The sequence below is a fragment of the Ammospiza caudacuta genome, chromosome 3 (genome assembly GCF_027887145.1).
Source record: "Ammospiza caudacuta isolate bAmmCau1 chromosome 3, bAmmCau1.pri, whole genome shotgun sequence".
NCBI lineage: Eukaryota > Metazoa > Chordata > Aves > Passeriformes > Passerellidae > Ammospiza > Ammospiza caudacuta.
In genome coordinates this window covers 83,347,697-83,375,150 of record NC_080595.1, presented here as the reverse complement: position 1 = coordinate 83,375,150, position 27,454 = coordinate 83,347,697, and the positions used below count along the sequence as shown (strand labels likewise).

The 27,454-nt window shown below is 36.9% G+C and overlaps 1 protein-coding gene across 3 annotated transcripts in view; it reads right to left on the bottom strand.

Annotated features, from left to right (window-relative positions):
* Window positions 1-13,899: 13,899 nt before the first annotated feature.
* The window catches only part of KIDINS220 (kinase D interacting substrate 220), a 74,890-nt gene continuing 61,335 nt past the window's right edge, over window positions 13,900-27,454 (bottom strand). For 2 of the 3 annotated variants that reach the window (XM_058801002.1, XM_058801003.1), the window contains 4 exons: window positions 21,472-21,612; window positions 19,600-19,698; window positions 18,491-18,739; window positions 13,901-16,613 (listed from right to left, as the gene is read on the bottom strand). In XM_058801002.1, coding sequence (XP_058656985.1) covers window positions 15,345-16,613; window positions 18,491-18,739; window positions 19,600-19,698; window positions 21,472-21,612 — 1,758 coding nt within the window. In that variant the 3' untranslated portion in view covers window positions 13,901-15,344. Of the gene's footprint in view, window positions 16,614-18,490; window positions 18,740-19,599; window positions 19,699-21,471; window positions 21,613-27,035; window positions 27,093-27,454 lie in introns of all 3 variants that reach the window. The other variant, XM_058801004.1, reaches the window with a different exon arrangement.

The window sequence follows — 27,454 nt, the reverse complement described above, 5'->3', positions numbered from 1 at the left end:
ACATCCAAAGGCAGAAACTTCCTGGACTATAGCAGTCCTGGAATGAAGCAGATTTCTTAGTTATGAGCCTAAAAATAACCAAAATTTTTCAAATAGAAGAAGAAACTCAGAAGTCAGGCATCAGAGTGAGAAAACAAAGCAGGTACTTCAGGATTTATTTGTTTTCCATTGAAAAATATGATGTGACAATACCCTGCCACAAAACAATGGAAATGTGACTACAAGTGGAAGAATGAGACAAGAAGGATATGCAGAACAAAAAGAGTGATATCATGTACACACACACACAAGAAAATTCTGAAGAAAATTATTGTGCCAGAGGAAGGGAGGAAAAGTAGGTTTTATGCAAGGAATCACAGGTAATGAAGACATTACACAAATACACAAAGAATGAGGTAAAAAAGTAGTGTCCATGTAAGAAAGAGGAAGAACAGAAGAAAGTGTATTTGCAGTGTAGAAAGTGAATGCAATCACAAATTCTACAAGAAAGAAAGCAGATTTTGAGAACGAAAGTATGTAAAACTTGTGAACTCAGGAAGGGGGTGGACAGATTTATTCTTTATCCTCTCCGAAGAGTTTTAAGACAGAGCTAAAAATCCCTCTCCTAATTCCACAGTATTTACAAATATAAAATGCTAGTTCCAGCCAGCCTTGCTCCTCAATCAGAATATAAATTACTTCTTTCTTTTTTTTTTTCCATTTTAGATATTATTCACACTGCATAACCTATGGGAAATAAAGGATTTTAGTCCTTGATAACTATACCTCCCATAACAGACTAAATTTAACATTTTCTAGGGAAAAATAAGATAATTAGCTGTAAAAGTATTTCTTTAAAACTTCCTTTTGCAGGTTCAATTGCTAAGAAAATTATGAATGAATCACCTTCAGTAACACAATTCCTGCCAAGCATAAAGTAACAATAAAATATTATCATAGGAAGCATGTAATTCACTAAAAGCAGGGAGAACAAAAAAGTAGGTCAGCTTTGAGAACTTATTTTAGATTCCATGTTGGGGTTTATTAGTAAGTGTTATTTCTTATTAAATCCTGTGTATGTATAACATTTATAACCTCACATATGATTTCAGGGGGTTACCAATAAATGTGTAAATAAGAAATGAGGAGCATTTTTTTAATATTGTTTACATTAGGAATAGAAAGTGGGGGTTTCACCTTCAGAACTATATGCAGCAAAGGATAAAAAGGACTATGATTATGTCAAAAAAAAATAGACATGGTGAACAGGGTAAATGACTGAGAAAAGGAGGACTGACACTAAATTCAAGAGTTCTGTGATTTAAATTTCTTCATCAATCAGATTTTCCAGTGAAAGTCATTCACTAGGAAACAAAAACAGCAGGTCCTTTTGATATACAAGTTTCAGGCTTAAAAAGGAAAAACAGCTCTGTAAGTGCAAACTTTGAGGTCATTAATTAATGGAGTACCTCAAAGGTTAGAAAGGAAGTGGATGTTGTCCTGGGGTGATCCAGCATTTTTCCAATCCTGAAAAATGTAACCTCTGTAGTACAAGTGGGAAGCATGACTGCAGTATGTGAGCAAGACCTAAGCAAACTTTCCTTCTCTTAGGTTGGGTACCAACACCAAAGACTCTCCAGTACAGATATCAGTGTAGAAGACAGCCATGGAGAATACACATGGCTGTACTGGCACCTATATCTTTGCAAGCTGACTGCTCCTGAAGCTTCAAACAGCTTTTTCAGTCATCCTCATCATCTGCATGAGCTGACCTAAAGGCTTCACACTGAAACACAGACATATCCAAGAACAAATGCCTAAGGGCTTCAGGAGGTATACTTGGAATTATTATGTGACATAATCAATTATGGATATCTTCCTTATCTTTGAGACAGTGTCACATGGGACCTAAAGGTAAATGTAAGGTAGCTGTGTGGCAATTTGATGTAATCATCACAGAAAAAGGTCTCAAAAGAAGCAAACTTCCAAAAAGATCTTCAGAGATAGATGCCTCTAAGCAACTGAAAGTTTTGCTGAAGAGATATTTATAGACATTCTTCTATTTTCTGGAGAGAAAAAAAAAAAGAGCTTTATAAATGTAATCAGTTTCAAGTTTTAGAAGTATTAGTTTACTACCTCTTAGTCTCTGAACTATTGCTGATATGTACTTTTAATTTTTTTGATCAACTGATGGCTTCCACAGCTTTTTTAAGCACTTAATTACAAGGAAAGAAAGTTAATTTCATTAGATTCTTATAGAGTTGGTGAATGATTTAAGGTGTCCATGAAAACACTTATAAGCCACAACAACTTCTTACCTTTCCCTTCAAAGTTCTGGCATTTAAGCAGCTCAAACCAGTAATTTATCAGCTGTTGAAGGTGATGAAACAGGGCTTCACTGATGTGGGGGGAAATACGATCTTGTGGTTAAGACTTTGAACTGGGAGCTATAAGACATAGCTCTTAGCCCAAATTTCCCACAGACTTTGTATGCGACCTCTGCAAGTCATTTCACTCCTTCATGTTTCTAACCATCTGTAAAAATGGAAAATATCATTCTCCCTCTCAGGAATTCTTATGAACTAGCAAGTCTCATGCTGGGCTACCTTTGTAATACTACCAATGGGAGCATCTTGGGCACTAAAGCTGGTCATTTATCATGTGAAATTGTAGCTGCCACACACTCGAACACTTATCAGTCAGGACTTGGGAGTTACATGGCCCAGAAGCTCTCCCAGAGTAGCATTATGTTTTACAGAGTATCAGTATCAATATCAACAGGAGAGGTTCCATTCCAATAGGCCAAAGAATGGTCCTCATCCTGTTGGAAGCATTAAGGTAGGTTCGAGCCCTGGGCTTGTTTAAATCACTAAGAAAAAAGAGCCAGGGAGAAATCATAAACACTGGGCAGCCACAGATCTCTGGGTGAAGTAAAAGCAGTTTCTTTGGCCTGAATGCAAATCAGGTAACAGGATTTTATGTCAGGATTTTATGTCAAGTACTTCATTTCTTCCAAGAACCATACATTTAATTATCAGTGTTAGTAACATTGTAACATGAATGCAAAGACCCAATGTGACAGTAGGCTGGGCACAAGGTCACTGTGCAAAACACAAGAGTCATACTTGTGACTGCAAGTCTGGCCATCAAGTGCATGAACAAGGAGTTGTTAGTCTGATATGCAAAATATCCTTGTTTGTTCCTCCATTTGATCTGGCAGCCACTGTATCCCATACAACTGGAACAGTCTGGGTTATTCCTATCTTTGTGTTGCCTGGTTCTTTTTATTTCAAAGCGGGGCCTTCTGCATTTGAACTTCTAATCATGGACCTGCTCCAAGGGGAAATTTGGCAACTTGTTCTCTTTCATGGGTATTTACATTGAGGCCTACTTTATCAGTGAATTTCCCAGGAACACATATAGTTTGGCACATGCTGTTTTTCCTTTGGGAGTCCCATCGGTGCTGAACACAGTGACAGCTGATGTTTGAAACAAATTTCTGTGCATTTGGCAATGTAAAACCAAGAAGTGCAAACCAGAGTGGCAGGAGGTCATCTTATGATCCATTCATTTACATTACTCTCAAACACTCCCAGCAAGTGAAATTCCACAATTTAGCATCACTGATATTGCTTTAGTAGAAAGCTTTTATTTTCAGAACACTTGGGAGGGGTTTCCACCACAGATCAGAAGCTGATTTCTTTGTGCTTCACTGATGAAGCTTATAATCTTTTTGTTAACAATATTTTACATCTGGAGAAATCATGTCCATTCAACCTTCCTCTAAATCCAGCTCTTCCATTATCTATATCTTTTTGCCATTCTCCTCCATTGCTGATTAAAGTTGCTCAGTTCTGGACACAGTACACCTTCAGCAGCAGGACATGCCTCTCCTGGATTGAATAATACTGCTATTAATTCACCCATCAAATATCTCCTTTCTCCCCTTCCACTTCCACATTATTATTTATCTTCTTAGCTTACTACTGGTTTAGTAGCCACACTAAAACCCCATTGCTCTCTGCAGTATTTCAGTGGCTTATAATCAATTTTATATTTGTGGATTTGATTTCACTTTTGTAAGTGCAATACTTTATACTTGCCTTTACTGAATGGCATCATGTTAATTTACAGTCTTCTGTGTATCAATAATTCTGTCCTTTGAGATAAGGCAGGTTCAGACAACAGCAAAGTCTGAGATTCCACCAATAATGTTGCTAATTAATTGAGGTACTGAACAAGAATGGACCAAACAGACCTCCACGTGCCCCTACTTTGACATAACTGATGACCACTCCAGCTTTACCTTTTCCAGCAGTAAGCTTTCACTCCATTGCATGATTTGCTTAAGCTTCAATTATGCAAGTCTTATTGCAGTCAAACATTTCACATCTGCTGTATCCATCTTCCGCAGGTTGGTTACTCAGACACAGGAGGAAATTGGAGCAATTTGATAAGGGTCATTCCTGAAAACTTAATATTAACTTTCAAACTTGCAGTCTAAACACCTGATGAATAATAAAAGCTTGATAAATAAAGTTCTTCCAGATGTCAAAGTAAAGATAGTTCCCCAGGCCCTCCCTTTTTGTCTTGAATATGATTCCAGATACTCCTCTCCTATCTTCTAGTAGCTGTATCTCCATGACACAGCTGTCGCTCCATTTCTCCAAGAAAACTGATCATAGTTTATAGATTATTTTGACTGGATCCATAATTTCAACAGAAAGCACACTGAAAGAAAAATAAGTATGCTTAAGTTACTATCTGGACAAAAAAACTCTTGTTGATATGCTAGAAAGATCTAAGTGTTCAGAATCCCTCGCTTTTTATCTCAAAAGTTTTTGGGTTTTTTAAAGAATTATTGTTTCTTCTTGCAGAAATCTCCATAATCATTTATGTTTGTAAGATGATTGGAGAGAAGAAAAATACACAAGCCAGACATTTATGTGGAGTCAATTTATCTTGGATTTTTTTCTGTTTCTACTTTTCAGAAAAACATTGAAAAGGTCTTAAAAAGGCTAAACATGAATGAATTTTGAAGTTATTTTCTTCAGAATTTTCAAATCCAGATAATTCTAAAATATCTGAATTGAATACATTTCAGTGCTACATAGCATCAGTGTAGAAGATTTTAATGACTATCCTCAGTAATTTTTTCCTGAAATCTCTCTCCTTTAGCCGTGATTTACTTTCTTAGAAGTGTTGTTCATTTGCATATTTATATTGTAATTGCACATGTTCCCAGGCAGTTAAGAATTTTCAACCTTTGCACTACCCACGGCGTGTGTTCACACCACATCCTCACACATTCTTCAGATACAGGTGCTGTGTCATCTCAGCCCTGGCTCTGCTACAGAAATCAGAGTTCTCAGAAAGATTTGCCCTTCGGTGCAACCTATGAATATTTTCTTTCTCCATTTTTAAATGTTTATTTAAACATCTCTCGGTGACCTGGAAAGAGGTGTCACAGTCCTCATTTTAAGACTCAAATCAATCAATTGACTCACAGATCAATCTTAGAAGCTCAGCAGCAACCCCCAGATTCCTGTGTGATGCCATAACTCTTGCTGAATATCAGCTCAAAGCTTGTTGGCTCTGCTCTCAGCAGAGAAGAGCTTCGCAACTATCTGCAGTGGAGACTCTCAAGGGTTGCCAGAGTTCTGATGAATTGCACCACTCTGGGCAAGTTTCACTCCAGACATGTCATAAATCATCATCCTGTTGAGCAGCCTTTACAGAGAGCGTTGCTTTGCTACTAACATGGTGCTGACTTGATCCTGTGAAGACAAAATCACCCACTCTTATCATCCTGGTCATGAAAGAATGGTTTAGGAATGGGAGGCTACATAAAACTACATTCCCTAGTTAAAATAGAATTGCTTGGAAAGGGGGAAAGATATAGGACTTCACTTTATCCAAAAAAGTGACAGTGGCAGTGACAGTGACAGTCCAAAGCGTGGATTTTACCTGCTCTCCAAATAATGTTACAATCTGAAGAGAAATTATCAGGAATGGCAATGCTGTAAACTCCTCTGAGGTTCTGTCCTGCAGTCCTAGCCTTGAACATCACCTGGTTTGTTTCTGTTGGTCTTCCACACTGGAAACAATTTAATTCAACCTAGAGAACCTTTGAGAACACTGAATTGAACATGTGTGGCTGGTGTACCAAGGTAATGCTGCCAAGTGAATGTGGAGCAGACAATGGGATGGTTGAGCTTCTTTAGCTCCAACAGAAAGTCCAAAGTCTGGACACTCAGCCAAGAGAGAAGAAACAGAAGGCTTTTCAGTGCATTCTCTCATAGAACCCTTTATGTTTTTCATAAGGATCTCTGCCATAGCAGAGGAACATCAGTACCCTAACCCTGACAGACACCCAGTATTCACACTGAAATAGGAAGGGTGAGTGGACTAGAACAAGTAAAGAATTCTTCATCAGATCCGAGATCAGACAGAGATGTTATTTTGAGATTTGTTACTGACAGACAGATACAAAAAAAAGGACAAAAAGACACCAACCAAAAAATCCCTAACCTAAACCAACCAAACAAAAACCCAAACAAAAATAAAACCCCAAACAAACAAACAAAACACAAAAAACCCCAGAATGAACTGAAGGTTATTTTTCAAGAAAGACTAGAAAGGAGCTCTTCACAGTAGGAGGATGACTGTCTAAGTACTCTATCCAACTTTGCACAGCCTGAAAATATTCCTGAAGAGAAAAAACTCTGATAGGTTTCTACCTACTCCTGAACACTAGGGGCTATTTAAATATAGGTGTTTTTTAATTTTTTTTCATCTACTGTCCCTGAAACAAACAAACAAACAAAACCAACAACTTAAACAACAAACAAACAAAAAACAAAAACCAAAAACCAAGAATTGAACAACCATAAAGTAGTTGACAGAACCTGAGCCAACTGACCTTATGTTTTAGAAGCCAATTACTCATCAAGAGAGTCCTGGGCCATCTCAGATGAGCAGTCTCTGCTCAGGTCTCTGCTAAAAGACAACTAGTCCCAACAAAAGTAATCTGAATTTTTTATGAAAGTCCAAATAATTTCAAGGATGAGAATAAAACAACTTTCCCCTTCCTATACTGGAAAATTACAGAAGTGAGACTACTTTCCTCAATTTGAATTTTATGCATTAATACCTTCTCTTGCAAATCTAGGATGAATCACCATTGTATTTTTTGCTTGAGAGTAATGGGTCTATGCAGATAAATTAGTTCTATGGATCTCAGTTTTGCAAAGTAGCACCAGGTGCTTAAAGAAATTACTGTAAAAAGAGACCTGAAATTTGATGTGAAGACAAAAATAAAAAATAAAAATTACTGAACACTGTAGCCATGGACAACAAAATTAAAGACTCTGGTTCATATTAGCATATAAAAAGATCTGATGAAGCTGAGCTAGTCTGTCATCAGATGGAAAAGAGGCAGAAGGTAGCACAGATGGTGAAAACAGAGGAAATTATTCATGGTTCCTCGTCACACCTTGAAAGAAGCCACTGAAAAGATGATGTTGAAAATTAAGACCAGAAGGCATCCTGGAACAACAAAACCTCTAAACCCTCCTTTATATTCCAAAGGTGTAAATATGTCCGGAGGTTAAATAGGCTTATAGTTTGATGATTTGTCTTTTATAGAAAATTAAAAAAAAAAATCACGATTTCTTTTTATCTTCAGAGTAAAAATATCTGAACACCAAAGGTTGACTCTTGAGTCTTTAAACAAATGTAGAACCTTTCAGATTCTTCAGATTACTTGAAAGCAAGTGCTAAAATGTCCTGCACATAACACTATTTGCAGTGCTACTCAGACCTGCATCATCAAGCAAAACTTAGAGAACCAAGAGGAAAATTAACCTTTCTGAGTGCAACTATAAAGTCCTTCTACAATCTTAACAGACTATTTAGAGTGTAGATGAGCTGACAACTGTTCTTATCCTATGAACAATCATTGACTGATTATTTACCAGGAACAGATGCAAGGAAACAAAGAAGCAGATTTCCCCCCCACAAAATAAAGTTCGAAGTTTTTTTTCCAGTGGCAGATATAAATTAGTGCATTTTTTTAGATGTGTCCACAATATCATTCACAATGAAGATATCAGATAAAATGTATTTTAAAACCAGCTTTGTGGACTGTGGATATATCCTGAGAATTTTCCAGGACTTGAGGAAGAGGATGGAGGGAAGTGAGAGAAAAATTGATTGTAGAACTTAAGAGCCTACCTAGACTGTAAAACCTTCCTGGGGTAAAAAACCCCACCAATTAAATCTCCTCATCCAAGCAAAAAACACACCATCACTGCAGTACAACAGCATTTTCTGCCATTGCTGAAGTGGAAAAAATTGCAGAGTACAGCCATTATGAGGTTATCGTGCAAAAGTTTGGGAAGGTAAGTCACACTGTCAGCAAACAAAGCCCCAGCTACCATTCAGGTGTTGAGGCAGAACTGAAACAGTTCCAAGTACACGATGTGCTCGTGCACCCTACACAGGGTGTGGGGGCAAGACAGGACAGGAGCATGTCCAGCAATAAGGGAAAGCAAATACATACCCAGTCCCAAATGCCTGGATTGCCTAAAGCCAGAATCATTCAAAGACAGGATCTTAGGTTTGGCCAGAAGGAGAGGACCATAAAGGACGGACTGTAAGGTTTATAGTCAGGGAACATAAGGAGGATGGGGAAAAAAAAGCTGGGGAATGAGAAAAAGTCACCTTAATAGGAATATTCAGTTTTGATTTCAGGACTTTCTACTGTTTCAATTAACATAAAAATAAACGTGGTCTCCCAACAAAAGTCCATTTTGATTGGCAGATGAAAACTCAGGACTCTCCTAAAAATACATCTCATTCTGTATTCTACCACTGCTGAGGTGGGAAAAGATTTTTGGTGTCCAAAATGAACTTAGGAAAGTTTTGCTGCCTCTCAATAGTACTGTAACAAATGAGGAAGATTTGATGGTACTGCAATATGTAAACATATTCAAGAATATGTATTGCTTTTAGCCAAGCACAAACCATCACATTATTTCAGAAGTAATATTCAAAACCAAAAAGTTAAATCTCTGCTGATTGCTTCCCTGTGGTTTAATTAGTGAGGCAAGGCAGTAAGGCATCACAAAATTTCCATTTTAGTTTAACTGTTCCCCACAGTCAATATTTTATGCCTTTGTTTTTATTTCTAGGTTCCTGGGACATGTACAAACTATTCAAAATTTTCCTTTTCTACCATTAGAAATCCTGGACACAAAGAAAAATCTTACAATGGACCACTAACATTCCTTTCCTCCCCTTCTCTTTCATAAACAATAAACTTACTGTATTCCAGTAATGATATACAGACACTCTGGTTTACTCACAAAGATAATTCTGCAATCCAGGTTACTTCTGTAAGAAGGAACAAGGATATGCAATTTCAGTCCTCAGACCTGAAACACGAACAAACCTGAACACTGTGCTGTGTAATGGCAGCTCTGAGAATTCACATAACAAGAAGTATGCTCCACTGCTGGAATCTCATCTTTAAAAGAAATATACACCAACTCTCTGTGAGAGTGTGAAATGGTTCATGGCTTAAACATTGTGAAAATCATCAGAGGACATCTGCCCACTCTAGCAAACTGCAAAGAAGCTGTTCATCTGAGACCAGGGCAGCTCACCCCACCCCACCCCGATTATGCCTACTGACTGGAGTGTGGAAAGTGACAGGCACTTGAGATAAGATAAAGGGGTGCTATTGTCCAATCATCCCAGATCTGGGAGCAGAATGTATCCACAAGTGATGCTGACAGCTCGAACATTCAGGGGCAAGCGGCGATGGGCAAAGCACCCGCCCAGGTGCAGAGGGTGAGCAGAGGGCGAGCACGCCTCTACAGGCTACAGCTGGTGTTGAGCAAGATAAGGAAAGAGGCAAACCCTGAGGCTCGGGAATGTCTTCGTGTCCTTACTAAAGTGAATTCAGCTGTGGTGGCTCCCCCGCCGGGCAAGTACTGGGACATTCGCACTCCTCCTGAGGGTTTGCATCTCTGCTGATGGGCCATAATGGACTCTACTGGGCGCACACTGACAGCTCTAAGGGTGTCAAAGGCTTCCCAAGTGTCCCGTGAACCACAGCCTTCATCCACAATTATCAGCCAGCCTGGAACGCCCCACTCCGGGAGAGGTGTTCCCATTATCACCTGAACCTGAGCTGATGAAAACTCAACAGATGTAGTGTTTTAGGGGGTGCTGTGTGACTTCTCCCACCACCTGATGGTCTGCAACCACCACTTTGACTAACAGACATTATAATTACAACTACCAACTGGTGTAAGGATAACTTTTGATGGTGAGAATTTTCTATCCTTGTCCCTTCCTTATATATATTTTAAAGCATATATTGTTATATTAATATAGTCAATAATAACCAAAATGGCTACATACCTGCTTTCCATTGCAACCAAACTGTTCTGCAATAAACCCTACTTATATTTAGAAACACCAGCCATCCAGTGTCTTTTACTCTAAACTGCCCCACGGCATCCATTAACAAGAATCTGCGTTACCCTTGAAATTCTGGAGGTGGGTTGTAGCACTCTCAATTGTAACCTTTTGCTACATAAAATGTTACACAATCTCTCACCCGTCTTTTCTTTCCTCCAAAAGATTTCTTTCTTCTAAAATATCCCAGGGATTTTTTTTTCCTTCCCCTTAGGTGACCCAAAGATAACGATACAGTAAGAGAAGAAAATTGGCCAACAGAATTTCCTTTAGAAGTTTATCCACTGTCACCATCACAACAATTCGGGGGCAAGAACACCACCTGTTAATGTTTTTAAAGGCCCTGACATTTGGTGTTGTCAGTGTCAGTCTTCTTTTAGAACTATATCACTTGTGAGTGCAAAAAACCATTCCTAAGAACCCTGTAACTCTGAGTCTTACTTCATGGAAGACAGGGCATAAACTTCTAAACCAAAACTTAACCAAAATATTAAGCATATCACAGGAGTCAGACCCACACATGAAAACATAAATGTTAGATTTAAAGCTTGGAAACATGGTGTGTGATTATTTATACTGTGAATTTTTTCGAGCACCATTTTTCCCTTTTGTTTTCTTCTGTTTCTTACAATTCAGAAACTCTTGACGATATGTCAAATTTATGAAACTGTTCTGTATTCCCAAGGAGAAAGATTATAAGTAAAATTTTTGCCTGCCCTGCCCTTAATCTAATAAAATGGGTCTTAAGAAATCTAATTGAAATCTAGAAAACATGATGCACAAAGGCTGCCAGAAAACAGCATGTAAGTCTAGCACAGTCTTTCCAGTCTCTGCTTAACTGGAATTGGACTTCTGCTCCAAGTCCTCCCCACTACAACTCCTATACAGCACAGAAAAGACCAAAAATCAGTCTTTATCTCACCAATTACTATAATGTTTTTCCCTCGTGTGTCTGAAAATTCACTAACTGGTATGAACACTTCTACTTCAGCACTATTGTAGTTTTCATTTATGAGACCTCAAATATTCAGGTATTATTTTCTTTGGCAATTTCTTAGTAATGTGTTTAGAAACTTAAACAAACCTGTAACAGATGATATAAAGCTGATAAAAATGATCAAGGCCACAGGGTGCAACATGCTGAACTGTGGCTCCTCTGCATGCGTTATCCTGTAGCTGTACAGAGAACTTCCCATATTCTTACAGCAAGGTCCAGAAAGCTTCCCACGAGAGCTGCACATATGAAATTTTGTGGATTCTGTTGACAGAAGTGAAGAGTTGAGCCCCAGACCACAAGAGAAACTACCTACTTTCAGCATTTTCTATAAACTCATGCTAAGTGTGTCTCAGGAAAATTTCCCAAAGATTACATTAAAAAAAAAAAGGGAAGAAACCAAAAAATGTAACAGTATTTGAAAAGAAAAGTTAAGAAAGCTAGGGTCTGAAAACTTACCAACATCCCATACCTATTCTGCTCTGTGGGCAAAGTCACACAGGGTGATCAGATATCCCAGAATGACCAGGACAGGCACAAACTGGAAACTTTTTTCCCAGATCTCCAAGAATTTTACCAGACCATCATTTTGTCACAAGTTTTACAAGTGAAATGTAAGAACTTCCCTCTCTCACTTCCTCAGAAACTGCAATCCTGGAAAAGGCTGGCAAATAGCCACAAGAGTCTCATATAAAACCTGGAATGTTACTTGCATCCAAATTTTCCTTCCAAAAGTGGCTTATTTTCACCCTACCATGCAATCCTATCCAGGCATCATAACACGAGGACAAGCCAAACTGCGCTCTTAAGATTCAGTTAGACAAAGTAGTCATGGTTTCAAGTTCCTGTACATTCAGCCATCCAAAATTAGAGTGGATACATAAACTATCATTACAAGAGTTCTGGAAAGCAGCGACTACCAGAAATAAGTTTGCAGTTGTCTTATTGTTTTATACTTTTCATTCATTTCCATTTTCCGTGGAACTCTTGGGTTCTATGATTCCCACAAGTCACAGAGCTACCATTAAATATTTCAACACTGGAAACTGTTTATGGTTTCTTAACTCGAAAAATTGTGCAACTATGCAAGCAAGTAGCCATAGAAACTGCGGTAGAGAAAAAAAAAACAAGTTTCAGCTAGGAAACTGAAGTGTATTTTTAAGTCTTGCAAATGTTACTCCATTATATTCTACATGTTAAAAAACATTAAACAGTAACTAACATATATTTCTGTTATGTACTAAAGGACACTTACTACTCTGTTGTATTAAGCATTCCACTTCCTTCTTTGTTTTCTCTCCCTTTATCATACTACCAGTTTCTTCTTTTAGCTTAGGAGCACCTGTATAAAAAAACTTAGAAGAAGAATTCACTCTGTCTAGTTATTTTTATGCAAGAAAATTCTGAGTCAGTTATATTTATTGTCCTGTTAAAAGCCAGCTCTTACGGCATGCTGTTCTTAAACTGGCCATAAAGTATTCATATTTCCCAATTCTAGGAACCTTGATAGGAAGGCATTAAATAAAAAGTCCATGAACACATTTGATGATATAAACTACAGCCTGCATTACTATATAACACAGCTAAAGCAGTCCATGAAACTGGACAGAACCACTGTTTGGAACTGAAATGACTTTAGGTACCCACATCCCATGTGTGGCATGGATCATCATACCCAAAGGGGGAATTGCATAAAGTCCTGTGCCATCTTACACAGACAGTTTCTTGTAACTATTGCTTCCTAGGGATGGTAAGCAATTCCACTGGTATTAGTGAACACAGGACAGAAACACTGAAAAGTTTTCCTCTTTTATCCCAATGTTGGTATTTTATGAAGACTTGAGGGATAAAACTTTCGGGAAGAAAAATACCTCAAAACCATATGACAAATTGTCATTCATCTATTTAGAGGAATCAAGATAAAATTATTCCAAATAATTTGTATCTTTTGTCAATACTATATGCCTAAATGAAGAAGGCTACACTTGTCTTCTCTTATAAAACAATGATTATAAGTATCTTTCTGTCAAAAGCTTTCACATCCCAAAAATGCCTGAGAGCAGAGTAATGTACTCTTATTTTTAAGACAAAGAACCCAGCCCAAAAAACTGTTCCCAAAGATTTGGCAAAGTATTATGAAGCTACACAGGCTTTGGGGGCTGCATATTTTGTTTTGGGAGGCATTTTGGCTGAACTATTAATCTAATAGTGCACACAAGTCACCAGTACTTCTGTAACACTGAGAAAATTTTAATTCAACCAAATAACATACCAACCAAATCCAGAAATGTACAGATCACATCTCCAGTCCTGTAAGGACTGAAAAAATACAGAGCCTAGATAAAGGCAGAAACACTTCTGTTGACTCTGGCATAGAAATGCATCCTCTTGATCTGGAAAACAAAGGCCAAGACCACAAGGTCCCTTGGGAAGCATCTGGTTGGAGATGCACTGGGATACAAGCAAGGCTGTGCAGAGTTACCAGCACATGTGACTGCCAAAACAGCAGGAATGCTGCTCTGGACTAGTGAGAGATGTCCACTTCTCTGCAGCTCACAGCACTCAATTTAGAAACATCTGCTTTGGCAATTTCATTTATCAAATGTATTTCTATACTTATTTAGCATTACATTAAAAAGCATATTGTTTTAATGCATGTTAAAGAATTGAATCTGTGAAGTACTTTAACCCGTAACAACACGGATTTAATATTTTTATCAAATGAAGAAACAAAGTACTGCAAATAAAAAGAAATTTGGACACAAGCCCAACATGCCAATTTATTCTTTATTTTCTTTCTATCAGCAGACTCTAGCTTGAACAATTCTTCCTCAAAACCATGCAGATTTCACTGGACAGTACAAGTATTTGCTATAACATCATTCCGGTACATTACTTAGATGATTAAAAAAATCTTCAAACACTGTACTTCAGAAATAAAGATGTTGGAGAACAGCTTTGACAAGATTCCAAAAGGTATGCATTAGTTTTAAAATGGCAAACACTGCTTATTTTTCTTTCCATAACCAAATGATAAACACTGTACCAAGGAAAAACCACACACAGCCACAAATGCTTCATAAATTCAAACATCATATTCATACTTTACCCTTACAGTATTTTAATCTGGTGGTTGCACCTACGGAGACCATCTATTCAGTGACTGCAAACTGTGTAGCTATAATAAATAATGGATCCACTAAGTCAATGATAAGGTATTACCTTATAAATAACTGCCAATTCCAGTGACACATCAAGACAACATTCCTTACAAACCTTATCACCACTCTACCCAAAGTTCACAAATCCAACAGTAACTACTGAACATACAGAGAGCAAAAGCATACATATAGCCAAACAAGTACCTTAACACTCAAATTTCAACATATGTATTTTATGCTGCACACATTAATTCATAAATTAATGCAAAGTTTGGTAAGGTTGTGCTATTCAATGTTTTGGCATCTTGAACATCAAATGGCAAGGGTGGACAGCATTAACTTTACTTGCAAATATGGAGAATTAATGGAATGTTTAGATGGGGTAAGTAATACATATCCCAAGAGAAAAGCAAATTCACATTGTACTTTTCATAATTAAACCATACTTCTGTAAAATCTGCCCCTGACCAAACCTTTGCACAGTGTTTTAACAAAGAACTGATTTTCCATGCTGACAACTACTGCTTTTATATGTGGGGAAGGTCTGAAGTAGTTTGCTTCTGGTAAAAATTACTCCTCCTTTCAGAGAAAATGACTGAAAATAATCTAGGCCTTCTTTTACAATATTGAAAGCTTGAGCTACAGAGATTAATGTAACCACAGACTGACAAAGAATTCCAAGCTACAATTCATGAGCATACTCTTTTCAACCTGGCTGCTTTTCACAGGATACTCTCTCTCTCTTCTCCAAACCCAGCTCCCTCTGAGGCTGCAACGGTGTGGAGCTCTGATGAATCTTTTGAAAGCCTGGTGTAACTTGAACGCTGGCCTCGCTTGTGAGCAGCCGTCTTCAGGTTCTCATTCTGAACTGCAGTTGGATTGGAACCCGAGCCAGGGTGCAGGATAATTTGAGATGGATCTCTGATACCTTGGATTTCTTCAAAATTTTGATTAGCTCGATTGCTTGGAGCACTGTTGTTATTTAAGGTGACTGTACTAGGGGTTCTGTTTAAATTATAGGCTTTCTGGCAGGCTGGCCAGCTCTCTTCAGGGCTACTTGCTATCAGGCTGCTTTCAGAAGGGCTTTTCTTATCTTCTGAGCAAATAGACATGCGAACCACAGCTGGATCTTGAAGGCCACTAAGGCTGTGTGGAATTCCTCTTTTTGCACTGTGACTGTCATCTTCAAGCTCAATGAGATTTGCCTTTTCAAGCTGTGAATCATCTGCTCCTTCATTGTGGAGGGAATGATTTGGAGAACTTTCATTGGATCTTACACCAGAGTCAGATGAATCTTTCTTATCCAGAAGGGCATCTGTCAAATACTCCTTTGCTTTGATGAAGGTTCTAATAGGTTCAGACCCATGTTCTGGAGATTTGGGCTGCTTCTCTATTTTGATATCTGTTTTCTTATCTTTACCTTCCTTAAGAAGTGGAGTATTATCTGATTCTTCAGTTCCTGACTCATCTTCATCACTGGGAAGTTTCTGATACCGGAGAGTCACTCCCTTAAGTTTTAAATCTGCAGCCTGGAAAATACTTGTTCTTTCCAAAGACTTCTTTCCTGGCAAAAGCTTGGAACCAGACTGATCAGATTTTTCATCTTCTTCTGTTATAGGATCCAAAGGAGATGCATCATTAGTAGAAACACCTGAAGTACTGTAATCAACATCATTCCTCTTCAGCAAAAAGGACTTTCTTCCATCATCCTGTTTCTGTTCACCATCTTTTCCTTTTTCCTGTTCTGCACTGGAGTGCAGGGAGCCCCCTGACGTGCTCTGGCCCATGTAGAAAGCACTTGAGCTATGAGGGGAGGACCTCCCACTTACTGTGGTAGAATTGGCACCTCCTTCTAACTGGGACATTTGAGCAATATACTCTCTATATGCATCTCTGTACTCTGCCTGCACCTTGTCTGTAAGCTTTGATATTTCAATACTAGAATCTTGAGAGTTAAGACTTGAAAGACTTGGAGTTCTACGAGTTTGTGACTGGAAAAAAAAAAAAGAAGAGAAAAAGGTAACAGTTAAATGAACCATCTATTTTTACTTTTATCAATCTTCTTACATGAAATAACTCAGAGCATTAAATATGTACTTAAATTATTCTTTTCATTGCTGCAAATAAGATTATGCAAGTGAAATTGTAAACACTATAATTAAATATGCTTACTATAAACATATATATGGAATCACACACACAAACTAAACCGAGAAAATATTCCTATTCTTGGTTTCCATAATGAAAAATTTCCACAAAATAAGCATTTCCTCCTGTGTATTTGAGACTAACTCTTGAGTGTATAATTACAAAGACTGGATTTGTATGTCAAGATGGGCTTTTCTAATACATTTCATACATTTACAAAATTTGCATTTTATATTAGAAAGACAGCAAGAATTCATCTAAATGTTGAATAAATCTCAAAAACATATTTAAAAGACCTCCACCATACATACTTCAATATATCCTGGCAAAATTCCACGTATCTGTTTTCAGAAAAATCAGTTTTCTGACAAACATAACCCTCTTTGCCCCCATGTCTGCTTTTAGAATTTGGTTTTATTTCTCACTACCCTACTCTGACATCATTGGTAACAAATTAAAACTAATTTCCCCAAGTGCAGTCTGTTTTGCCAATGGTGGTCCCTAGTGAGAGATCTCTCCCTGCAGTTATCTTGTCCCACAAGCCTTCCATTGTATTTCCTCTCCCCTGCCCAGCTGAGGAGAGCAGTGATAAAGAAATTTTGGTGGGCACCTGGCATCCAGCCAGGGCCAACTCACCACAACAGAGAAGTTGAAATACAAGTCAGTGTTGACTTAAAAAATTCTAACAGGTGAATTTTAATGTTTTCTTAAGGACAAACCATTTTTCTCATTCCTTTGATTCAACTTTAGATAACTATATAGGCATCAGAAGCACTGTTTATTCAAATACATCAAATGTTGTAATGCCACTTTGGTCTAGAAAAAACATACATTGATACTCCATGGAAATGGGTAGTAAGGGTAATTTGTATCCTACAAACAAACACAGGCATGCATGCACACACTCAGAAGTATCTGGGACAGAAATCTATCTCTGGGATATATATCCCAAACCCACTTTCACAATGTTGATTACTGAAAGTATCACCTATGGTTAGGAATTTGGGGTGTCTTTTTATTTTGGTGCACCTTCAAGATTTTATAATTTACTTTTAGAGATGAAAAGGGTTCATGCCACTGGGTTTGCTGTTTCTTTTTTTTTTTTTAATTCTAACCACTACTTAGCCACCAACTGATTAGTCTTATTTCTTAAGGATAGACAAACGAAAACCCAACACTTGACATGGTATCATAAGATACAGAATAAAACTGACCACAGCCTCTGGCAGAAACCACAGCTGGAGAAGGATGTCAGTTCTGGAGTTTATGAACAGGTTATGCATTGTAAGGACAAGGCTCTGATGTCATGGAGCACTGTCTATTTTCAAAAACCTAACAAATACATTTGTTGAATGGGCTAATGTCTGGTTAGCACATAGCTAAAATATTTAATACACAAAGCCTGAATAATATAAAAATACAGAAGCCTTGGAAGACACCACCCTAGGCTAGATGAGAAAGGCATGATAGCTTTAGGTTGTTTGTCATGAAGAGTGATTACTGGAACAGATGAGTACTTTTCAGATGGCAAAAATTAAAGACTTCAACTCCGAGTATGGTTAGAGTTTACATCTCTGCAGCACTAGGCTTTACCTAGACTGAGAACTGAAAGCATCTGGACTATCCTAGAGACTTATTTCTTGACTTGTCTATAGCAAGACTGGAAAAAACCTCTTTTCCATACAGGCAAGCAAGCAGAATACATTTCTCTGTTAAATACCTGCCAACTTAAGTTACTGTGGCGTGGAGGAGCTTCGTCAAGACCAATTGTGTTGAGTTCTTCAAAGCTGAAGTTCAGTGTGTAGGGAGCTTGGCCAGCAAGCCCTGTCAGCTCGGTGTGAGGCAGCTCGGTGCTGTGGCCAGGGCGGCGAGTAAGGTCACTGTGAGGAATCGCAGCTGTACCGTGCTCCGCTGCGCCACGAGGATCTTCCTGAGCAGCCTGATTTTCTGCATTTCTCATTTCAAGTATCTTAACGTGCAAAGAGAGACAGTTTAAATGTAATTGCATAAATAGAAGTTGTTCTCAAAATTGATAAACAAGAATTCCATTAAAAATAGGAATGAGGAATTCACTGCTGTAAATGTGTACCTGTATCTGCAGTTTTGACCACGAAAAGTAGAAAAATCACTTGCTAATTCTTTTGTATTTATAAATTATTCTTATTACCGCTCAAACCCTTGAAAGAACCCACATGCCACAAAAATACTTATATTCTTGTAAAACTAGTATGTGATAAATTATAAATTTTAAAGCAAAACAAACACTTCATATCTAACAATAAATCTCATCATGTAATTCTTGGTGTTTTCAAGACTGACTTACAGTTGACAGACACACCATTATTTCAAGAAAGAAAACTGGCAATAGTCTAAAAATAATTGAGAGAAAATTCAGTTCTCAGTGATGCATAACCCTCACTGTAACAGCCTGCCTGCCCAATTCCTTGCACTTATTATGACCCATAATTTGAATTCCCTGACTAACTTCAACAGTGGGACAGAGATTTTAAAAAGAGTTAAGTTCTGACCATTTCATTAAAGTAAGCAAATTTCAAAAAGGGAACTCACACAGGAAAAAACAGATCCCACAAAAAAAGGAGTAAAAAACTTCAGAGTTCACAATCAATTAAGATGCAAATTCAGAAGCAAAGTTACTCATTAGTGCTTAAGACAAAAAGACAAAGTAACTAAATAGCAGATGCATTCATGCTTTAAGATAATATTTACAAACTTAAAGGTGGTGACAATAAGTAAGCAATCAGAAAGAAAGAAAGTCTCATATTAAAAGACTAATTTATGATGACCTGAACACTGAACAGAAAGTCTTACCATGCTCCTGAACAGGTGCCAGTCACCAAAATTCATATTCATTTCTTTTTTCAGTTCATCTATGTTGCACTGAGCCAAGACACGACCATTTATATTTGCCTAAAAAAATACACCTAAATAATGTCAATTATGGATACAAGAATTATGGCACAGCAGTAACAGACTAAAAAGGTAGAGGTAAAGCTGGATGCAGACTACTAGTGAAATTTCCCAAAGTCACTATTAAGTCCAATTCTATATAAAACCATGTGTTTTTGTACAAGTATATTTAGTGATAATTGCTGATGGACAAGAAACACCTATATGTCATGGAAAAAAACGGAAACATTAAATCCATTAAAAATGTGTATAAAAAAGGCAATATGATGGTGTCCTATATATAGACATGAGGAAATAACATGTAAGTGGTGGAAAATTTCAGGGACAATAAGCCACACTGATCTGCTTATATTTCTCCAACTCAGAACAGAAATGGACTGCAGACACCCAAGCATTTGAAGATAATCAGACAATGAAGTCCCAGGCAGCATCTGACCCCTGGCTTCAGGCATCTGAGATCAAGTACTGCCTCCATTAAGTTCCCTATCTGCATGAAACAGGCTTACATTCCTCCCATCATCAGAAATTCCCAGGGGTAGAAGATTAGACATCTTTCTAATGCTCATCATCAATCAGAGATCAACACAGAAGTGCTTAAACAAGATCTATATTCCTTACATTTGGCATGTTTATATAGTGCTTAACTTCCAAAAGCACCAAATTCAGCACAGAACCATTTTCATTACATAACAAAAAGAGGTATTTATCTTTATACCATATATCAGTGCATAGACAGAATGTAAAACCATGTCTTAGGAGAGCAGCCAGAAAATGGAAGACCTAAGTTGAGAGCTCTGCTAATACTGAGGGATCTCAACGGTTCTCTACCCATATCCCAGCAGATGGTCTTAGTCAAACCAGGAAAAAGACCAGGCTGAGCCATTTTCTTCCTTCTTTTTTGCATGATATCCCTTGTAATTCTTACAATGCAAGAATATAAATAAGAGGAATCTCATTAGGGACAACTGATGAGTACATCCTTCTTTCAGTCTGGAGCAAAGGACGCAACTAAATTTTTTTTCAGCTTTACTTAATGACCTGCAATCTAGCATCCTACTTCTTGTTTTGAGTAACTTTGCTGAAGCTTCCTATGAAAAACCTGTCTCTTAATCCATGAATCAAATCCTTCCATATTAAGATATGATAGGTTCCAGGACAAAGTCAGCTCAGCAAATCCACTAAAGACAACCTTCATATTTTTCCATTCTTTGTAAAATAGAGCACACAGAATTGTGAAAAAAAAATGCAAGAACAAAAAACAATTCAGTGTTAAAGTATCTATCACAGAAAAGAGGAGAGACAGAAAAGTATACAGTGATCTCTTTCTGAAGCAAATAGATGTGGACTGTGATAAAGAAATGGAGCCATCTTCACCACTCATTTACAACAGGAGAGATGTGCCAATTTTTCACAGAGAAAAAAGTAAGGGATACTGCTACCTAGATATAGAAGACCTTTGCAACCCTTTTTATTTTTTCATTACATATGGCAATTTTGAAAGATTTTTCTTTGCTTCTTTTCTCAGAATAACCAGTCTCATCAACATTTATAGTTCTGAGTGTTTGTCCTTTTCAACAGAGCATTTTCTCTGAAAAATGAATGCTTGTATTAAAATGTCCTCCAAACTTGTCATGCACAGAACTTAGGATGTTATTTTAACATCTGATGTTTTTAATAAACATTTTCAAGAAAAGAAGTAACTAAATATTTTCCTCTTCTTGCGTCCTCTTCCATGTTTACGAACTAAGCACATAAATGAAATTCAGCTGATACCTTTTTTATAGTTGCAGAGTACTGAGGTAGCATGCTCTGGTCCAGACCATCTATCTGCTTTAGCTTCTCACACACAGCTTCCACACTCATTGCGCTCAGAGATACATGGGATACTCCTGTGGCTGACCCTGCGCCTGCTCCCTGTAAGTGAGAAAATGTGCACATAAGACTTGTTCCAGTACTCAGTACACCCAGAAATTCACAATACACATTAACACAAATCAAGCTGTATTCAACTATATTTTAAAATTAAGATATGAGAATAAGAATGCACAGGCATTTTTAATTATTATCAGAATATCTATATATTGGGAAACATTCATTATATGTATTTATAAGAAAAAAACCAGCACCTTGAGTCCTGCCTTTGTGACAAAATAACCCTCTTACATAATTTCAAGTAAAAAAACATAAAAATCAGAAATATTAAGTACAGGTTAATCAATTTACAATGCAGTTTCACTCATAAGTTTTCTCCTAACTTTAGCAGTTACTTTGGTTTTGGGATGTTTGGGGTTTTTTTCTCAAATAATGCAGATACAAGAAATTACTAGATAAATTACTAAATTACTAAATCTCCACCCCTGTGAAAACCAAGAGTAATCACAGAGAATGCCATTAACCTTATCTGAATTATCTTAAACCAGGATATTTACAAAGAATTTATTCAACTAGTAATTCCAAAGCAGCAATCCAAAACCCCATTATCTACTACCTCAGAGTTCTGACTTACTGTTATCAAAGATATCCTGATCTGGGGAGCTAGGCACACTCCTAGCTACTCTGAGTTTCAAAGTTTAGGTAATATTACATGTAATTCCCCTAAAGTTCTCCACCAGATGTCCTTGAAATGGACTTTAAAGTGTGTAACTATCAGCTTCATTTGGGAACACTACTGGGGGTTGTAGGGAATTTGAGCCTGGCAGCTCACACACTTGCCTGGAAATAGCTGGGGCACCAATCTTTGTTCCTTTAACCATTCCTAATTTTTTTTTTATGTCATGCCAATTGGATAATAAACAAACAAAGGATATATCCGATTTTCCAGGAAGGCAATCTACCTAAATTACTGCAGAAAAATTAAACATTTTAGTTCCACTTCAGTCTAGGCACTTAAACTAGGGCTTGGTACTCCATTAGAGAACATGTCAGATACTACAATGTCTAAAGGACAAATTTTAGATCTTAACTTACTCTGATTTTTAGCACATCTAAAATCTGTATCATGTCATGGATATAAGCCAATCATCAAAATTATGAAAATGACAGAATGAAGCTTCACCCATAATCTATTTATCATATATCTCTTTTATACATCTTTAATTTTCCTCTTTAAGAGATCACTGTGGGATTTTCTTCAGAATACCAGCTTGTGATCCATTATTTCCTCATAAACACACTATTTACTATTGGCATGAGTTATATAATACATCAACAAAGACAAGATACTCAGTTAATTCAAATTTTAATTATTTTTTGAAAGAAGGCTTATCAATTAAAACAAAAGAAACTGTTATAGCCAAAATTACTTTGTGGCACCACTAAAATAAATGGTCCCTAAGCAACATGTGTTAGCAATTGCCTTTGTTCTCAGAATCTATCAAATACATTATCTATGATATACCCAGAAATAAATGAAGAAAAGTTTTACACACATCTAATTTAACAGATTCTCGTTCAGATCAAAATATTTTTCTAACAATCAAGGATAAGCAAATCTTTCTGCATACATTAAGACCTAGTTTAGAAACTTTGCTTTCAGTGTATAAAAAAAGATACATAAAAGCTGAAATATTTAGACTATTTTTGTTAAAGTGTGAACTGTTTGAAATAGATGCACATTAATCCAAATCATTCATTATGAAAAGCACTCTCTGAAGAATAAGTAATGTAATAGCTTTAGGGATATTGTCATCATGTAAGTGAATTAAAACTGTACTTAAACTGACACATTTTTCAGCCTTAGTGGTTTTGTTAGAGATGCTTAGAGAACATTAGTCTGAAAAGTATTTGCCATGCAAAAGCTAAAAGCAGCTTGTCAAAACAAACCTCAAGGCTAGTAATGAGCATTAGTTTACAGACAGCCCAGCATGAAGCACCAGTATGATAGCTTCTGGAATGACTCTGAAACAAGTGAATGAGAATTCACAGGAATTGGCTGTACCTGTCTGTTTTTGTTTAACTCAGACTTACACAGCTTTGAGAAAAGGACAAAACAGAATTAAAAGAAACAACAGCTTAAAGTGATATCACAAAGGTCAAACATACAGAGAACAAACATGCTTTGAAGTAAACAGGAAATCAGGGTTAGGATAGACACAGGATATTTTCATAATGTGATGAAACTTTTAAAATAGGTCTTAAAAATATACATTTAGGATATGCTATACAAATACTATTTTCATGAGCAGACTATTCTGTTTTGCATTTGTAAAAAAACCACTTGCTATATTCTGTTTTTCATAAAGGTTTAGATTGTTTTTGACAGAAAATCCTTCTTTTAATGAAACATTCTCCTGCCATCTCAAGATCCCATTATACTACCAGTGTGCCTCAAATAACTTTTCAAACTTCTATCTAATCAAATCTGCCAACGTCCCTCGCCCCCACCCACCCAAAAAAGCCCCAGAAACAAACCAGCACCACCCACAGAATAGAAAAGTTATTTCTTATAAGCACAAATATTCAAAGCATAAAAATGCTACACAAAAGCACTGGAAAATCTGTAAGAAAACTCCCATGCCATACATTTCCATTCGCTCAAACTTTTGAAAAGTACTTCTTAAGAAGTACTCTATGTTTATCTATACTTCATGCTCTGGCCACGTTAGTCCTCATTCAAAGCACACATAACACTACATCTTATGGATTATATATTCAGTGCAGTATGAAAAAATGTATTTAAACAAAGTAATCATATTGGAACAAGCTACTTCCTAAGAAGTCAAAATCAACAATGCAAATTAAAGCACAAAATCAAGTTTATGACAGATAAGCACTGCTAATGCTAGTTTGATTTCTAACATAAAAGGGGATTCTGTGAACCATTCCATGTTACCATTCCATGACTGGTAACACTGCAATCCACCTATAAACTCTTCAAAAGGGCATTCTAGAAATTTTTGCACTTATTCAAAAATAAGCATCTGTACAGTAAAACCAGCAGAAATGCATGTTTGTCTGCATCACAGATATCAAAGGCTGGCATCTTAAGACTATTTCCATTAGTGGTTCAAGCTGATTACCTAAAATTTGCAATGCACCTTCATGCTGATACAACTAAATAGATGGTATTTGGTCAGCTCACCAGTTTGACATCTATGTTTTGATCCATTTAGCAAAGAACAGTAAACTATGGTCTGAGACAGACAAGTTTTATCATCAGCAGCAGAATCTAAGTACGGAAGGTGGCTAAAGTAAAATGCTTGATACAGGATGACTATACTCAAAATATTTCTGATTTTTACTAAGCTAACCTGAACTTACACAGATATTATGAGACTAATGATGGTGGTCTGGAATTTCAGGATTTGCTCACTCCAACATCAGACTGACAACAGCAGACCCATAACTAGATCACATAACAGCCTCTACACAGCTGTCAACTCATGCAATAAGCAGAAATTATGATGTGTGTGAAAAAAAATTATGCTCCTGAGTAATCCTGTTTTTTCACCCTGTTATGACTCAAACATTCAAAACAATGATTATTCTCTATTTTACACAGGAGTTGCAACATTTCTGGCTCATTGCCAGTTTAGCATGAAAGACAATTTTGATTCTACATGCTCCTCTTGTTTTCAATCACCAAACCAATTACACATCTTGGTGTTCATTAACTACTTTGTGCAGGTTTTTTTTTTCGTTTATTTAATTACTTTGCGTGCACCAAACCATTTAATAAGTTGGATCACTTATACAGTAGCAACGACCCATCAATTAAGAGCTACCTAAATAGCTGGATGAAATTATTGTACCCATCATCTACAGATAATTGTAGCACATAACACAAACATAATATTGTTTCCTTTCATGGAAAATTCAATAAAGTTGACAAAAGAAGTGGATTTAGAGTAGATGAAACCCTGAAAATACATCGCATATCTTATCCTGACTAACAACCTTCTAGTCAACTTCCCAAGAGACTTTAAAAAAATCCCAAGTTTTAGATTTACACCATAGGTTAAATAGTGCTAAGTCTTAGAAAAGTATGTGATCTGATATGCTGCATTAGAGATTCACATCAGTATAAATTAAATTAAAAAACAGATCTAACAAAATCTTCCATTATCATTATCTCAAAGGAAGTTTCTTTTTAATGTTTTAATTCCTGTATTTTCTTGCTTAGAGGCAATATATTACTTACAGGAGTCTTTTAAACTGCTGTTTGAAGCTGCACCTAAATGTGCATTAAGATAAACACTCAGCAGCAAGCAGAAGAGGCACTCAGTTCCAATTCTGCTGCTGGAACTCATTCACTATTCTGCTCCAAGACTAAATCCTCCTTTTCCAGGCTTGTGTGCCTTGTCACACTCACAGAGACACACAGTCCTCAGCCATCATGCTAATACTTTTGAGCAAGTCCATAATTTTCCTTGCACTGGCAAGTCTCAAAGGTCTGGGAAAAGAATGGGATAATGAGATAAGGAGTCAAACACAAGGATGGCATTTCAAAAGGAAAAATTACTCCACAGTCATCCCTTCACACAAAGTAAAAAGTGACTTGGGAGAGAGAAACTTAGCATACCTTTTCCATTGCACTACACATATGTGGTTTCTCAGTGAAAGTTATGTACAGTTAAACAGAGTTTGGAATCTGTGTGGGATTTGATTGTTTTTTCATTGCACAACAGCAGAAAGACATTTTTGCAATTATTTACAAAAAGAAAAAGTAAATGCAATCGAACTATAACTTTTGCCAACAACTATTGGCAGCAAATATTAAGAGAATCATGACAGTCACATTAAACTCTTTGTTTTGGTATAAAACACGATTACCATAATTAGAGTTAAAACATATACCATAAAGATGACATCCTAAGTATGAATACTTAGGATAACACAAAACAAGTCACAGAAAAGGTAACTGTTAACATTCTGACTCATGAATAAGTTATGACCAGCAATATTTTATTTTTCCATTTCTATCAAAGCTGCCTTATACTGTATTACCTGCAATAGCTTTATGTCACCAACTAAAGAAGTAGGTTCGGGAGAGAGAGTTGACTGAAGCAGAAAAACACAATTACTTCTAAAACTTAAGCACTGAAAGACCAGCTGTCATTCTACACTCTGCTCAGCTACCACGACACTTGACTCAAAGCTCACCACAGCTACTGAGAAAGGCAAGGGGAAAACTACAGGGGAAAACAGAGTACGTCTTGCAAGTGAAATATTAGCTTTTAAATTCATTCACGAACTACATTAGTTTTCAACTACTCTATTTGCCCACCAAAGCCACTGATGCAGTGTTAGTGAACTGCAGTTATGATTAATGCAGACTCATTACTGCTGAAAAAGCAATGAGATGCTAAAATTTCCACACCACATGACTACTCGTTTACCATTGAGGGGTCTGTGGGTGAAGGAAGCCCCTCATCAGCATCCTCCTTGATAACATCCTAACAACAACAAAATATTATGGTTTGGGTAAAATGATCAAGGGCTCAACAAAAATTATGAAGTAAACAGTGAATGAGACTGATCTCACAATAATACATAATTCAAGAGAAACACATTTGTTATCTTTAAGTGATTAAAGCTTTTACCACCTTTTAACAGCCTTGCTCGTTGTATAAGTACCCTAGAATTAAAGCAACCAACAAGTGAGGCTTTTACTTTTTTATCTTTCCTCAGTACATCATTCCATTTGAACAGCCATCTGTCAGTAAAATAAATACTGTTAAACAGGAAACTTATTATTCTATAGGAAGCTAGAAAAGTCTGCTAATTTTGCCCTTCTAATGGGTAAAATTGGATTATT